Here is a 15,875-nt window from a genome sequence, read left to right as displayed (position 1 = left end):
TGTCTTCCTGCAGGGCGCTGACAGATGACATTCACGTGCACTGCAGTGTCTGTGTGTTTTTGTTAGTTCTTCTGCGCAAACACGTGTCAAAGCACAGCTGAGTGGAAGCCAGGAGAGGCGGTGTACGAAAGTACAGCTGATCAGGCTCTTCCAGAGTGCAGAGATGGGTGTCTTACATCACTGTCACATCATAGGACTCTCAGGAATTTCATCTGCAGGAGTAAAAAGAGAAAGGCTGCACCAGAAAAAGAGTGGGAAGCCCCCCCATCATTAAGGCAAAAGTTTAAAATACTAACGTCCTTTTTTAAGTAGGACAAGATCTTAGCATCACGTATAATACAACTGTATGTGTATTATACATCATACACTTGAACGTGGTGCACACAGCGAACAGCAGAACTCTGTAGAGCAGAGCTGGTGGTGAAAAGAAAAAAAAAACCTCTCTGGTACAAAGTTGGTTGCAGGAAAGCGGCAGCGGTGGAATGCAACCTTTGTAAAACTGTCTGCTTCTGTTTATTACAGTGGGCCAACAGTTGGAGACCAGTATAGGACATTTTGTGACATGTAGACATTGCAGGAGTTTTCTGATCAGTCACAGTGTATTCCCTTTACACTTAGAAGTGAAATGACAACATGAAGGCATTTGTACACTGGCTGCAGAAATTCTGAATTCACACATGTCAAATATTAAAATGATTCTATCAAATTTGTCAAAGTTATGTTAAAAAAATATATATCATAAGAGCGCAATCTTTTGGTTTTTCTCACTTTGCCCAACTAATTTTTTACAACTGTTTTGTTAAAAAAGGCAATGGATTATATGGAATTGTTTTCTAATTTTAAACATTTTTATAGATTAAAAATAACAAGAATGAATACATAACTGTAAAATGGACGGTGCAGTCCAGGGTTCTGCTGATTCTTTGGCTCTGAACAAGTCACTTCTTCAAAGTCAAAGAAAAACTCAGTTTTTTTAGTTCAAGTCGCACTGTAGTTAAACTACATTGTGGCTTTTTTATGTTTCTTTTCATTGCTCTCTGTTTCTTTTTGCTTTATTTTACAGCATGTTAAGCAATCTGGGGTTGTTTAAAATCATCCTTGTCCTGTTTTGGCTCCCTCGCCACAGCAAATCATTTGCTCTGCATCCTCCTCACTCAAAGTGCCCCCCCCCGACATTACTCCTTTCTCTTTGTCTTTCTCTAGGCCTGTTTATCAGTAACGTCAACCTCTTTATCTTTTTTCCAACAAAAACATCGTTGTCCCTCCTCTTAAAGTGCCCAATCAATCTCAATCTGCTTCCCTGCATTTATCTCCAAAATATCTCAAATGAGCTAAATTCTCTGATGGATTCATTCCTGACCGTATCCATCCTCAACTATCCCCATAGAGACATCTTCATCTTCATCACCATCTTCAGCTCTGCTGCCTCCAGCTCCTCCTCCTGTCTCTTTTATAGAGCCACTGTCTCCATCTGCCTTCATCTGGGGTTGTTAAAGATGTTTTAATAAATAAGATTGATTTTGATATGTCTTACGTTTTACAGTTAAACTGAGCTTTATTGTCAAAAAATGTCAAATAATGCGTTAAAACAACTATAGAGTGTACAACTACAGACACAAATGGAAATGATTAACAAAGAAAAAGGAAAGCCTTGAACTGACAGTGGCCTAGTGATTAAAAAAGATTTTAAAAAATACGAATAAACACAGTCATGTGTTATTTAAGTGATACTAAAGTCCTGGTCTCTAATCTGATCTCTGCTCTCTGAACACACACAAAAAAAGTTAAAATGTGTCTTTATATGTGAAATTATTTCCACTGATAAATGATAACCGAATGACTGTAAAAGATTACAGAAAGATCAGTTCGTAGTAATTTATCAAGTGACAAATTAAAAAGAAAACGTACTGAACAACACTTTTATGCACTTTCTTCATTTCTTGTCAAATCCTTTTGGAACATGACAGTGTTTTATCTCACACATTAACAAGTTGACACGATTCCAGAAAAAAACAGCAAAGACGGTCAGAAATAACATTTGTTGCAAAGCTATAAAACCTCTGTTTTCAGGTAGTGCTTTGTCCTGGCCGTCATCCGCGGGCTGGTCAGTTTCTGCTCGTAGTCCCCCATACACACAGCCACAAAGAAAAGTGTCCCTCCGATGACCAGCGCCAGACCTCCAAACCATCCAGAGAACATCGCTTCTCCGTACTCCCACCGTGGCATTACATCAGGAAAACCTTCATCCCAGAACTCCACCACGGTCGTGTAGGCCACAATAGAGATAGGAGTCAGAGTGGTGACCCCAGACACCCAGGTCAAAACCCCTGCGGAGATGAGGAGACTTCTCTTTGTGCTGGGTTGTGATACGCACATCCTGACTCCTTCGAGGCCTGGAAAAGCGACAAACAAGGCCATAGCTCCAAAACCATCAGATATTAATGTGAGCACTCTGGAAATCTGTAGATCCATAGGCAGTCCCATGAGAGAGTCGTAGGCCTTACACTGAATCCCCACTTCCTCGGTGTAGAGGCAGGTGAGCCACAGTCCAGAGAACCAGTTTTCTACTTCATTAAGATCAGAATTCATCGTCTTCCAGAAAGGCAGAAAAGTGGTGACCAAAGATGTGACCCAGCCCCCGAAAGTCACAAAGACTGCGGTCCTTTGCATCATTTTGGTCGTTAGAAAGACCATCTTCTACCCCAGCTGTGCAACAGGTCTGCTGTTCGGTGTGCATGTAACGAGGTAAGAAAGCCAGACTAACTCCATCGCCCATCCCACCTGCTAGAAAGGTCCAAATTTTCAGCTCCCTCATTAAAATGCCCTTGGCAAAAAAAAAAAAAAGAAAAAACCTTCATCACAATACACTGTTTTGTGTGAGCTTTCAGTGTCATCTCCATGAACAAAGAACTCTGTTTGTACATGGAACCAGATATGCCCAGTGGGATACTTGGCTGTGAGCGAGCAAAAGTCCACTTAACTGTCTGAAACATGAGTGAGACATACACACTACAGCACACACACACAAGCATTAATGAACACAGCAAGAAATGAAGCTTAGCAGAATGAAGCTGAAGTATTTTTCTAAAGATTCTGAAGGTTTCCGATTAAAAAGTCTTTTTTGTTATTCTCATTTAAAACATTCCTATTGAAAATAAAGTTGTTGTTCGCTGAGTCTCATTTGTCTGAACTTTAAAAAAGCACTGTGCTCTTTTTGTGAGTCTTAAAATCCTTTTCTTTGTCATTTTGCTTTGGTTTGTTGTACAACTGCCAGCTGGCAGAAAACCCAACAAATCTACTCCAGTTTAGCCAAATTTTCCTCTTAACCTTTCTGTGTTCCCTAATCTAACTCCTGCAGGAAAGAGATTTTCAAAGATACACAAATGAAAAAAAAAGAAGTGGTCTTTTTCTACAGAGTTGTGTCACTTAATTTTAAGTTGAACTGGCCTTTTTAAGGCTTATCTTAGAAAAAAACAGGATTTTATGGTCCAGATTATAGTTATTTATCCAATAAACTATTCATCGAACTTTTTCTTTTTTGAAGCAAAGCTCCCTGAAATAATCCTTTGATAGAATCTGCCAAAAAGTGTTGAAGGATCTCATCCACACATCTGAAAATTGAAACCTCATCAGTCAGTGTGATAAATGTACAAGGATTAGGGCCTTTGTTTAAATCACAAGTCCAAACTTGTTGCATCATTCTGTTTAAAAGCCTAAAGCATCTAAAAATGACTTCAAACCAAAATTCATCGTAAAATTTCTTATCATTTTAAATATAATGTAAGAGCAATGAGATTTGGAGAGAATTTCATCTCGAGTCAGACCAAAGATTTTTCGATACTTTTAAACCAGTGTTGATGTTAAGGCAGGACCTAGTGAAATCACCTGTCAGATGCTCCAGTGAGTTTGTGAAGACAGAGCGTTCACTGTAGCTTTTAATTAAATGTTGAGGAATGACCGGAATTTCCCACATATTAGGCTGCACTTATAGCAGAGCCGGTAAGGTTGATAGTTCAGACAAAGCATGCATTTTGTGCTACAAGAGCCATATTTGGCATGGATAGACAGGGCTCTAAATTAACTAAGTTGCTCGCCGGGGTGGCCGGTAACATCCAAAGACCACCAGCCAAAATTTCTCATAGCCAAACATTTCTCTGGAAAATGATTTATGTATTTGGACGCAAAACAGGCATTCCCTTTGTAAATTTTCAGTTGATGATTATTCTCTTGTAAAAACAAAAAACTAATAATGACTGAAAGTGTCATCTTATGTGAGGCTTTATAACATTATAGAAATGTAAATGTTATTTTAACAAAATACACCTCTTATCTCTGAACCTTTTTATGAACACACAGCTTTCTTTTACAGCATTGATTATTCATCAAAGCCTTAATGTTTATTTCTAGTCTTGATTTATTTAAAACTTCAACATTTCTTTGAACCTTCATTTTGTTCAAATCAAATGTTTTTTTGACTGTACAACAGAAGAGTTGTAAAGCTAGTGATAAACAATAAAATAATTTTAAAAAACATTTCCAAAAATATCATGCATAGAAAAACCCTGCATAAATTGAAATAAGTGTAACGTTTTGCATTCTTGTGAGTTTATGAAGTTCAGTGTGTCGAGGAGTTACAATGACATGGAGCAAGAAGTGTGTTTGAGTTGGCTAAGGTCAGATCAAATGCTAGAAAAATCATGGAGCCCCTAAATGCACCTCATGCTGCGACACATGCGAGTATTAAATCTGCGCAATAAAGTCAGAATTAAATGCTTGAATCAACTTTGAGATGGATGTTAGTGGTAGCCAAGTGGAGGAGAGGCAGACAGATTCAAGTCATGGTTGTCTCACCTGCCAAAGTGGTTAAAGGAATTGTTTTTCTACCTGCCAAGAATATCCATGCCAGATTTGGTGCTTGCACCACAAAATTCAAGATTGTTTTAATAGCCAGCTCCTCTATGATGACATAGATACAAACAAGCCTCACAGAGATTGACAAGTTAAATATTTATTGTTGTACAGATTTGAGTAGATATGAACATTTCTAAATTGGCATTTATAAATTTACAATACATTGTACATATTATGTGTATGCATTTATAAAATATAAGAAAAATACTGAAAAAATGAAAACAGTGCCTAAAGACAAACAGAAAAACTGCATATTATTTAGAATGTGACTCCTTCATTGAAATCCCATCCGACAAAGCGTGGATACAAGGCATCTGTAGGGAAGATGACATGCAAAGGTGTGGGGGAAATGATGATGGGGAAGAATGCGGTGCAGTGAAGGTTGGCGGTTTCTGCAGGGGAAGAACGTCTCGCATTCCAAGTCATCCTAAATGTCAGACCCCATTTCAGCACATTGTTTGTCTGATATGTGTGCAGCAAGAGACTCAATGATGTCCAATAAGAGCAGCTGGCTGAGGGACCGCAGGTTGGGAAGCTTGGATACCTTTGGGAGGGTAGGAGAACAAAGCAAAAATGAAAAAAGAAGCACACTTTAATCAAAACAAGGAGAAAGAAAAAAGAAAAAAAAGAAGCTGATGATTATTTGTGCATTCAAAAAAATGAAACAGCAAAAAAAAAGAAAAAAGAATCAGAACAGCAGAGCTAACACTCCAGTGAAATGAAGTGAGAACTGGGTCTTCTGTCGTTTCTTTAAATAACAAGCAATAATCAGTTTGCCACTGTGACCTTCGTTGTTATGTGATGAGTTGCTTGTACAGCCGGCCCAAACTATAAACAGCCTTTTCATTGTACAGGAAGGAGGACTGTCCACCAGGAGACCAAAGGTTTCAGTTTCCCGCAAAGACAATAGGACTAGAGGGTTAGCTCAGCTGCGGTGAGTGGACAGCACACTCCCAGGGCTCCGGCTAAAAGCCCACCCACCTTGATAAACTGGTGGACAATAATGTGGAGGCAGTGCTTCTTCATGTCCAGAGCCTGGGTCTTGTCTGCTGCCTCCAGAATCTGAGAGGACAGGGAAGAAGTGTGAAAACAAATTCTTCATTTTTGGTTGCACAGCTTAGTCTCTGTCCCCACCCCGCAAACAGTAAAACAAATACCTGCAAGACGTTCTCCACAGTGACATTCATCTCCAGGTTTTGCTTACAGTAAGCCTGCAGCCTATTGTTAGAAAACCCATAGTAATATGGTGCAGCAAATAGGTATCTATCATTTAAAGGTTAAGGAAATTAAACATTTTACAATGACTTCATTGAAAAACATTCTAACTACCGTATTTTTCGGTGTACAAGTCACACTAGAATACAAGTCGCAGGACCAAAAAAAGAAGAAGAAAACCTATATAAGTCGCACTTTTGGGAGATAAGTGCAACAAGCTAGGTGTAATACTACGATTCACGCAACAAAATCAGGAAGCACGTAAAAAAAAAATTTTTTTTAAAGAACAATATTGTCTCAATGGAAGTAAGACAAATATAAAGCTCAGCAGGAGAACAATCAGATTTTCCTCCATGGTTGTTTTGGACAGGTTCTTCTTCAGGCTTCTGTGCATTTCTGTCAGTCGTTAATATTGAACCACAAATGTGTTAGTGGAAAACAACTGCTAAAAGGTAACAGTTTGTTAATGGAAAAATAGGGAATATAGGATCCTGTTTGTGTAAAAAAAATAATTTCACATTTAAGGCGCTTCTAAGTATAAGTCACACCCCTAGCCAAATTATTGTAAAAAACGCAACTTACACGGTACTCAATATATTTTCTAGACTTCATATTCTTAGGTTAGGAACAATAGAAACTACTTCTAGAAATCTGTCCTAGGTTTATGTTCTCTTTTAGACACTGCTGTTAAATTCAGTCTCTTTTGTGGGGATAATGCAACATTGACAAGGATACAAGGAGTCCTCTGGAGGCATGTTGACATCGCCGTAGTAGATATAGCGCAGCATGGACTCAAAGGCCTGCTTGCTTGGGACCATCTCTCCAATGGAAATATTTACCTGACCATCTTCTGGCATGAAGGAGCGAAACATTGCCTCAAAGTAGCTGCAAAATAAACAGCATGATGAGAGTTGATTAAACCCTGTTGTAAGATTACAGTATCTGAAATCTTTAAGAAGCAAAAGACCGAAGAAGTCTGACCTGGATCGAGCTGCCAGTATGGCTTGGTGTGCAGGCCGGGGATGCCCGTCCAAAAGCAAAATGATGTCGCAGAACTCTAAGCCCCCTCCCTCCAGGTAAGCCTTCATGTCCTGCACCAGGGAAGTCCCGATATCCACTGGCTGGTCAGAGTACATTCTGGGGGGAGGCTGCTGCTTTCGTCGCACGATCTCCACGATCAGAGGGGTGGAAAGTTGCTCGAACTCTTTGGTCATGATCACCTGGTTAAAGTGGGATTCTTTCACCACAAAATTCAGACAGTGCTCCTGTGTAAAAGAAAAACATTAAAATTAGTGTTAGGCCTAAACAATGACCGAATAAATGCCTCGCATCAATGATATATCAATTCTTGGTTTAATAAAGTTAATTTAGCTCAATTAAACAAGATTTTCTGTTCTACCTTGAGTTGATCAAGTTGCAGCTTGTTGGCATTTTCACAAACAATGAGAACATTCTGGAGATCCACAGATGCCTCAATGTATTGCACACACAGCTGCTCCAGCCGGGACAGTTGGAAACTGAGAGCCAGTTTGTATACATCCATGATCAAAAGGACATCCTGGACGTGGCCTGTGGAGGATGAGAAAAACAGACTTTGTTCACTTTTTCCCCCAAATCTTAACCTATACTACAGGAATGACTGAAGCACGGAGCGAGAAATACCTCTGCGGGGGTACTGGATTTTGTCTGTGTAGAGAAACTGCATTAAGACTTCAAAAGGTTGGGCCTCTGCTTCTCTGATGAAGACCTCCAGCAGGGGCTGTGTGCCCGATGGCCTATTGCCTGCTGGGATATCCCTCGGGCCTCCAGCTGCTCCCTCATCACTTTCTTCACTGCTCTCCTGTTTCGTCCTCTGCAACACAACATATTACACAACACGCTTTCTTTCCAACCCTCCAAGCTTCGGCCATCTACTGGTAAAGTTACTCATTCGGCAGTATGTTTTTCTTTGTAGAACGATGATCTAATTTTACACATTTTAAGTTTGCAAGATGCAGCTTAAATTAAAATGAAATTCTAAATTCAGCTAAACTTTCTAATGTGTTATTTAATTATTATATTCCATCTTTTTACTGTACCCGCAGGTGGTAATCACAATCAAAAAATACTCTTCAATACTGAAACAAACAAAAAGCTGCACTGAATGTGTGATTCAGACCTGTCTACGTCTGTCCTGAGCCTGTAGGATTTTCTTCCGCAGCCACTGACACCTTGCAGTCACTATAGCGATATGCCCCAAGACTCTCTCCTGCCTCTGTGAAGAAATAGAAAAGCATGAAGCCATTTTTTTTTTTTAACATTTTAACCTGCACTTTGCAGTATATGCAGTGTATCATCCAACAGGTAAAACCCACCTCGCCCAGAATGAACTCCACATCACAAAACTGACGGTTCTCCCACAGTTTACCATAATCTTCATGGAGAGTGCACTTTGGGTAACTTGAGAACTGTGAGATACGGGAAGTTCATAAGATCACCAAAGACATTTGGAGCCAAGTATATTGATCGGTCATTCAGACAAACCTGGAATCTGTACATCTCCCCACTGCGAACATTGTTGTCCACAGTTCCTCCAAAGATGTACATGGCATCCTGAATGACAGCAGCAGCATGAAAGAGCCTTCCACTGGGCATCTGAGGGGGGGTGAGACAGAAGAACAGATCAGATTTTGTAGGGGGGGGGGTTATTAAACAAATGTGCATAGTCAAGAAGGAAAGAACAGAAAGAGCATCAATTTCAGTGGAGAGTGTAAAGTACCCAGACAGCTTGAGGACTGTATGAATTAAAAAAATAGAGACAATAAAGTTCCTATAGGCTGACTGTCACAATATTAACCAAATTCAAAAAGACAGATTTGATGACTATTTTACATGTTAAAAGGAAATATCACAAAATTTTCAAAACACACGTTATCCCCCCCCCCCAACATATTTCAGCATAGAACGTGTACCTCACTGTCGAGGCTGGCTTGGATGACCTCCCAGGTCTGCGAGTCGACATCATAGCAGTGCAGCTCGTTGGGTAGAGTGTTGTCAGCAGCACCTCCAAAGACGTACAAGTGGCGATCAAAGGCGACCATAGTGTGTCCGTAGCGCCTCTGAGGAGGTGGAGGGGAGCCTCGCAGTAAATGTTCGGTGGGGATGCGTGTCCACCTGAAAGGACAGACTGATGAGCTGCTTTGTGTGAAAATAAAACGGAAATAACTGACCTGTTGGAGCTCACATGTGGCCCTTGAACTCAAACTGAAAGAGGTTGTTAGTGATTTTGGCTCCGCTCTGACCCGAAAACACAAACATCTTGTTCCTGCATACAGCCACAGGGAAGTTACAGCATGAAGGCGGGATCTCGCCACTTTGATCAATCTAATGGTCAAAAGGAAAAAACAAAAATGACTGAAGAATTCATTTAAAATTACTTTCTCTTTCAAATAAACAAGGGGAAAAAATGTAACTTGCCTCTTCCCAGCAGGCATGATCGCGATCCTGCAGACTGATGGTCCACATGTCGTTTAGTCTACACAAAATTGATAAATGTAAAAAAAGTGTCAGGGTTTTTTTGTTGTTTTTGTTGCTAAAAAGCAAACAAATGTGTTTGCACGTGCAAGAAAAAAAGATTTGGAAAAATAATAATAATAAAACATACCTGGCATTACCATCATACCCTGCAAATATCCACAATTTATCACTGTAGACTGTGGCTCCATGTGCAGACCTGGCCACTGGCAAGCTAAAACAAACAAACATGTTTCTCAAAGAATGACAATTCAGTGACTTTGTAGTAAGAAAATTGAATAAATTTACTACTGTCACGAATAAATGTGTTACCTTCCGTCCACTTTCCATTCGGTCCACTGTCCTGTGGCAAACTTGTATTCGAAAAGGTCATTTTTATTTTTCAGGTTTGAATTGGAGTAGATATCTCCAGTGTAGCCACCTAAAAAAATAGTGTTGGAGGTCAAATTAAGTGGATTAAATCAAGTGATGTCAATATATCTAACTAGAAACACAATAAACATACCAAAGACAAACATGCTGCTGCCATATACCACTGCAGAGTGGTGATATCTGGGTGCTGGCGGGGTTCCTGTAGTGAAAGCTCTGAGACACAAGTCATTGGAAGATGTTAAACCATATTTTCCACTCTGTTTTTGGATTTGTTTTAAGCTGCCTTACCGGCACCAGGAGCAGTCCTTCACATCAAACCGGAGCAAATCATTAAGCATGTTCTTCCTGATGGGTGGCACACAACAATATTACAGTCTGAGGGGGGCAAAACTCCTGACTTACTGAGGAGTGGAACTCACCCATTATCTCCTCCAAACACGTAGATGGCATCTCTGTATGCCACAACTGTGTGTTTGCTGCGCCTGTATAAAAAACACACAAGACTCAGAGGTAATTACAATGAAAAATATGTACAATTTGAAGGCTAGTTTCCTCTTAGGAGAGGTTTACCTTGCACCAACAAATTCATCACATGGTGGAAGTCTTCTCCATCGATGGACAGTCTCAAACGGGCCGAAGTTAAGCGTCAGATACTCGACGCTATCGGAGCAGCTGTGGTCAAAATCAACACTCGGGGCCACTTTCGTGGATTTGCAGGACATTTTCAGATTTTCACCAACTCATCCAACCGGGTCAGTTCTCATCTATATGCAGGGGCATCGTCTGCTCGCATCATTCTTTTAGATAGCGAAAAAGGTCAATTACTTAATCCTTAACTCAGAGGCTGCGTGTTTTTAATGGCGGAGAAAATAGACCAATGATTCGTTTAAAGCTATGGTCAGAGCTAACCTAGCTAGCAAGTTAGCTTCGGCCACTCATATGGTAGAAACAAGCAACTTTAGCACCGAAAGAAAGGTTACCGGAAAGCACAAAACGTTTCCATACACAACCCACCCAATCGATTCAACACCACGTCAAAGTACATATGTATATCACTGAATTGGAGCAAAAATAAAGGCTTAAAGTTTTCACTAGCAAAACATTGCTGTCAAAGCCACGCCCACGTGAAACGCAGGCTGCGTCCAAGCTCAACCCCAACCCCCGCTGGTTCACTAAGATGTACGATCCATCTTGCGCATTATATATTAAACAAAAAAATATATCTACATTTTAGGAAACTTACAGATTTCTGTTTTTATCTTTAGACCCACCAATAAGTCATTAAAACTGTCGCACAAAACTATTGCAAAGATTCACTCAAGGAGATTTATTATCATATTATTATTATTGTACTTGACAGGTGTTTTTTTTAAATCAAAAAAGACATGATTTGATTTCCAATCTCGTGTGTTTTATTCTCTTTTAAAATGTATTTTGTCTTTTCTTTCCTTCAGGTATAATAAGATTTAGGTTAATGGTGTTTTTTTCATAGTGTATTGTGTTAGTGATACGATTCCACCTATGATCAATTATTATTATTATATTTATTCAAACCAGTAATTTTGTGTGTGAAGGTATTCTTTTTTTTATTTTCTTTTTTTAAATTTAAATATAATCATTACAAGACTCTCACAGACACAACCACACAATGATGCAAGGCACATCTCTTCACAAAAACAAAGATTAAAAAAAAAAAAACAAGAATTTATACATATATAAAAAATATATAAAAAACTTTCTGCATAAGGCAATCAACAATCTGGACCCTAGATCTGTAACCATTCTGTAGCAGATTTACAAATGTCAACAATGAAAAGACTTGAATTGTGAATACATTTCAATGAGGATAAATACAATCTGACTTCATTTTTAAAACACAGGAAATTCGGCCGATCTTTTTTCCACTTTTTCTTATGAATATGATATTTTCCCAAAATCAGGAGGATGTTCGCTAACTGTTATAAAACAAAATATCTTTTTCTGTGAATTGTATGTTGTTAATTTTTTTGACTAGGCCAATTATGATAATCTTGCCAGAATCTTTGGATAAAAAAAAACAGGTGTCTGGTTGTATCTTGGACTGTATGACAGAAATCACACGGATGTACCTCAAAGCCAAATCTACTCCTCAATGTCTCTGCCGATGTGCAGTAATTGTTTATAATTTAATTATAATAATTTTGAACTGCATGTCTTTAATTTTGGGGACTTTTCTAAAGGTATTACTTTCTATCTGAAATAAAAGTTGCTTTAAGCGCCGCTCAGGCGGTACATGATGTGACCGACAGGAGGCACGAGGCGCCGCGAGCCGTCAGCAGAAGTGACATCACGTTTTTTTTTGTTTGTTTTTTTGTTTTTTGTTTTACAGGTCAAAAGAGATGTAATGTGGACCGAAACATCCATGTAGCTATAAACAAAACCGATCCCGTTGAGTTTTATTAGAGCCTGCATATAAACACATATAAACTAAGCAGCCAATGTGAATGTCCAAGCTATAGTTAATGCAAATCCAAAATAGTGCAGGTGCTGAAGAGTTAAACTTACCCCAACCGGCTTGTCATTCTCCATGGTTAAAAAACAAAACAGAATTGATCAGTTTATTCCTAAATCATTTTTAAACGAAATAGTTGCTTGCTGTAGCCTGTTGATTGAAGGCCTTGGGCCTGTTTCAGAAAGGAGGTTCGACCAACTCTGAGGTTGAACTTGAACTCTGAGTTGGTCAATCGGGAGATTAACAACTCTGAGTTTTCTGTTTCAGGGAAGCTGATCGGAGTTAGGTCAATCAACTCTGAGTGGACTGATTCAGAGGTGAGCGTGAGCACCGCGACTATAAGAAGCCATTATCAATGGAGCGCAGATATCACGAGTCACCATGGCAACCGTGAAAAAAAGAGGTCTGCGTATTTTTCGCCAGCTGAACTTGACGTGCTGCTGCAGAGTTACAGTGAATATAAGCACATATTCCAGAAGAAAAGCAACACCGCTGCATCTGCAAAACAGAGACAGTTAGCGTGGGAAAACATAGCTGCTCAAGTTAATGCCTAAGTTTGCATTTAAATCATTGTTATAAAATATTGACTGTAATAACTTTTTAAATAGCGTAAGGTGTGAAATAAAAAATGGCTATATTTAGGTGTACTTTTGAAGTGTCATTCCTGGTGTAATTGCAGGAAATGCTGCATAGTGTACCGAACCAATCTGGGGGAAAAATGCATTTAACGTCGGTAATGTTTTTTTTTTTTTTTTTTTTTTTTTAAATTCTTTTTATTTGGGTAGTGGAAACAGTCAAACATGAAAAATAGAACATCAAGATGTTTACAAACCCATATTTTCTTTTTAACATCACAACCTAACATAAACAGGCAGCAGTTTAAAAAATAAAATAATAAAAATAAATAAATAAAAAGAACAAATCACCAATCAACCTTCATCACCAGCGGCAAAAGACTATTACAGGTTTTTTTTTTGTATTTTTTTCACATTTCACCAGAACAGAGTTCAATCCAAAGAAAGATTAGTCTTATCCGGAACTGGTAATTCGTGTTTCTAAACGACTAACGGTGTTTTATTGTGGCAAAATGTAACCGGAAGTGTTGTCTGCGTTCCGCTACTTACGGTTTTTTTTTTTTTATTTTTTTTTTTTTATTATTATTATTTATAGAACACAATACAAAACAATACCAGAACATTTACATAAAATTTACAAAATATGGCGAATACTAAAGAGAATACTATAATTGGAAAGGAAGCAAAAAGAAGAAAAATTCTTATCAGTATGCAAACATAAACCTATTTATATTCATAATCATAGAGAAATCAGGGAAAAGAATAACATAAGAGAATAACAATTTCAGAGTTAGATAGTGTTGCAAAAAGCAGGGGGATACAAAATATAAATAACCTGTCTTAGACATCAGGAATATCACTCAGGGTGTCATAAATTGTTATGGCTTTAGGTGAGTCGATTAACTTTATGGATTTTAAGTATAGATTGACCTCATTATTAAAGAAGTTAAAGCTGGGCTGGCATTTCTGTAACCTATTTTTGTGTATAAAAAACTTGGCTAAACATAACACAGTATTGATACATACATTATTTACATTGTTGTGTAGTGACAGGCCAAAGATTATTACTTCTTTGGAAAAGAAGTCCATGATGAATGGAAATTTATGTCTTAACCATTTGTAAACATCCAACCAAAACACTTGTACAACATCACACAGGAAAAATATGTGGTCGATGTCTTCAACAGCAGTTTGGCAGAAGGAACAGCTGTTGTCATCAATGTTGAAACGTAATCTAAGTAATTCTTTGGAAGGATAGATATCATTCATAATTTTGAATTGTGTTTCTTTAACTTTTGGGGGAATAGGAAGTTTCATGAAATCGGTTCTTAATTTAATAACAACATTTTGTTCAAATTTCTGCAGTATATTATTTTTGTTTTGTCGACCAGGAAAAAAACCTTTCAATGAACCAATTTCTGATAAAATTCTTGTAAACGTCGGTAATGTTTAGAGGACTTTTTTGTTAACCTTCCCCTCTTGCAAACGTTGGTCAGTTTAATATTAATACATGCAATTGTGTTTTTAAAAGTGAACTTTTGTCTACTGTTGAACCTTTCGCTGCGTGAAGACTTCTCTTTTCTTTTCTCTCGTCTTTCCGACGACCGTGGTCAAAAGCGCAGGGGAGATTTCCTTCAGGGCCGAAGGGAATTCTCCTTCGGAGTTCACTTCCCGTTCGAAACCCTCAACCTCCAGAGCGGATTAAGAATGACTCCAAAACAGTTATTGTGGGAATGACACCTTCTCTTTATTTAACTAAGTGCTCCGTCCTCCGAACACACAATATATTCCACGCACACACCTCCCCTCCTTGCTCACCCCCCCCCCCCCCATCTGCACCTGCAATCGCCCCTCCCCTTGTCTCTCGTGGATCGCACCCCGCTCAGCACACACACACTGCAACACTACCCTTGTATTGATCAAGTGGTATAGGTTTATACGGGATTAAGAAAGTAAGCAGTGCTAGCAAATTGTGTTTCCAAAAAGTAATTGTTACATTAATCTAATTCAATGTCCCTGATTTCATTTTCACGTAGATGCAATCCTGCAGGAATTAAAAGAACATGGCAGCAGCTAAAAGTGAAAAAAAAATCGAGTCTTCTCAAAATCCTCGTACGACGTAAATATAATTCTCTACGAATTAATGCAGCCTCCTCGTCTATTGGGTCCTCCAAAAAAGGACAAGCCATTCTTGTCACTTAGACCGTCTCTGTGTGACGGACATTTGGGCAATGAAGGTTAAAGCGAAAAATACCGCTTCGTCTTTAAAAAGGGGAGGGGACCGGCAGAAACTTTGAGTTTGGAGAATAAAACCTGCTCCCGACCAGGTTAGGTTCACAGCATAAGTAACCATGGATACTGACTCCGAGTAAAAGTTACCTCTCTTTCAGCAACGGGTTTGACTTACTCTGCTTTCTCTGGTTTAACAAACCTCCCATTCTGAAACGGAAAACCCAGGGTTTCCCTGATTTCAGGGTTAATGCACTCAGAGTTTACACTTAACCTCCTTTCTGAAACAGGCCCCTGGAGTAGGAAAAAAAATCAAATTTTAGCCTAGTTTTCAGACAGCAGCAATGCTCACAATCAAGATGTCTGGAACTGCATAAGAAGCACCTTTAGTTGTTTGAAAATGCATGCTCTAAATCATATTTGTATTTTAATATTTATTTTTGTTTGCATTTTGTACTGTTTTGCTACAGGAAGCAGTCTAATAAATGTAATAATGCTGTGAATTATAGTTAAGAAGAATCAGAGTAACATTTGTCCTTATCTTTTGTCTTAATTGCTTTTCATTTAAT

At 38.7% G+C, this 15,875-nt stretch overlaps 2 protein-coding genes across 2 annotated transcripts; both read right to left on the bottom strand.

Annotated features, from left to right (window-relative positions):
• Nucleotides 1-1,872: 1,872 nt before the first annotated feature.
• LOC101158284 (putative claudin-24) lies at nucleotides 1,873-3,088 on the bottom strand. The gene has a single exon (XM_004072608.4). It carries the CDS (start codon nucleotides 2,692-2,694, stop codon nucleotides 2,050-2,052), a length of 645 nt encoding a protein of 214 aa, XP_004072656.1. The 5' UTR covers nucleotides 2,695-3,088; the 3' UTR covers nucleotides 1,873-2,049.
• A 1,900-nt stretch (nucleotides 3,089-4,988) lies between these two features.
• On the bottom strand, nucleotides 4,989-11,481 carry lztr1 (leucine zipper like transcription regulator 1). The gene is made up of 19 exons (XM_004072408.4): nucleotides 10,582-11,481; nucleotides 10,431-10,493; nucleotides 10,300-10,356; nucleotides 10,145-10,224; nucleotides 9,952-10,060; nucleotides 9,770-9,853; nucleotides 9,583-9,640; nucleotides 9,350-9,489; nucleotides 9,078-9,279; nucleotides 8,650-8,760; nucleotides 8,481-8,573; nucleotides 8,285-8,380; nucleotides 7,789-7,978; nucleotides 7,526-7,695; nucleotides 7,108-7,391; nucleotides 6,862-7,011; nucleotides 6,069-6,174; nucleotides 5,893-5,973; nucleotides 4,989-5,455 (listed from the first exon to the last, which is right to left on the bottom strand). The coding sequence occupies exons 1-19, from the start codon at nucleotides 10,731-10,733 to the stop codon at nucleotides 5,339-5,341; spliced, it is 2,343 nt and encodes a 780-aa protein (XP_004072456.1). The 5' UTR covers nucleotides 10,734-11,481; the 3' UTR covers nucleotides 4,989-5,338.
• Between the last annotated feature and the right edge of the window lie 4,394 nt (nucleotides 11,482-15,875).

The sequence above is a fragment of the Oryzias latipes genome, chromosome 9 (assembly GCF_002234675.1).
Source record: "Oryzias latipes chromosome 9, ASM223467v1".
NCBI classification, from domain to species: Eukaryota; Metazoa; Chordata; class Actinopteri; order Beloniformes; family Adrianichthyidae; genus Oryzias; species Oryzias latipes.
This window is presented reverse-complemented; position numbering and strand designations above follow the sequence as displayed.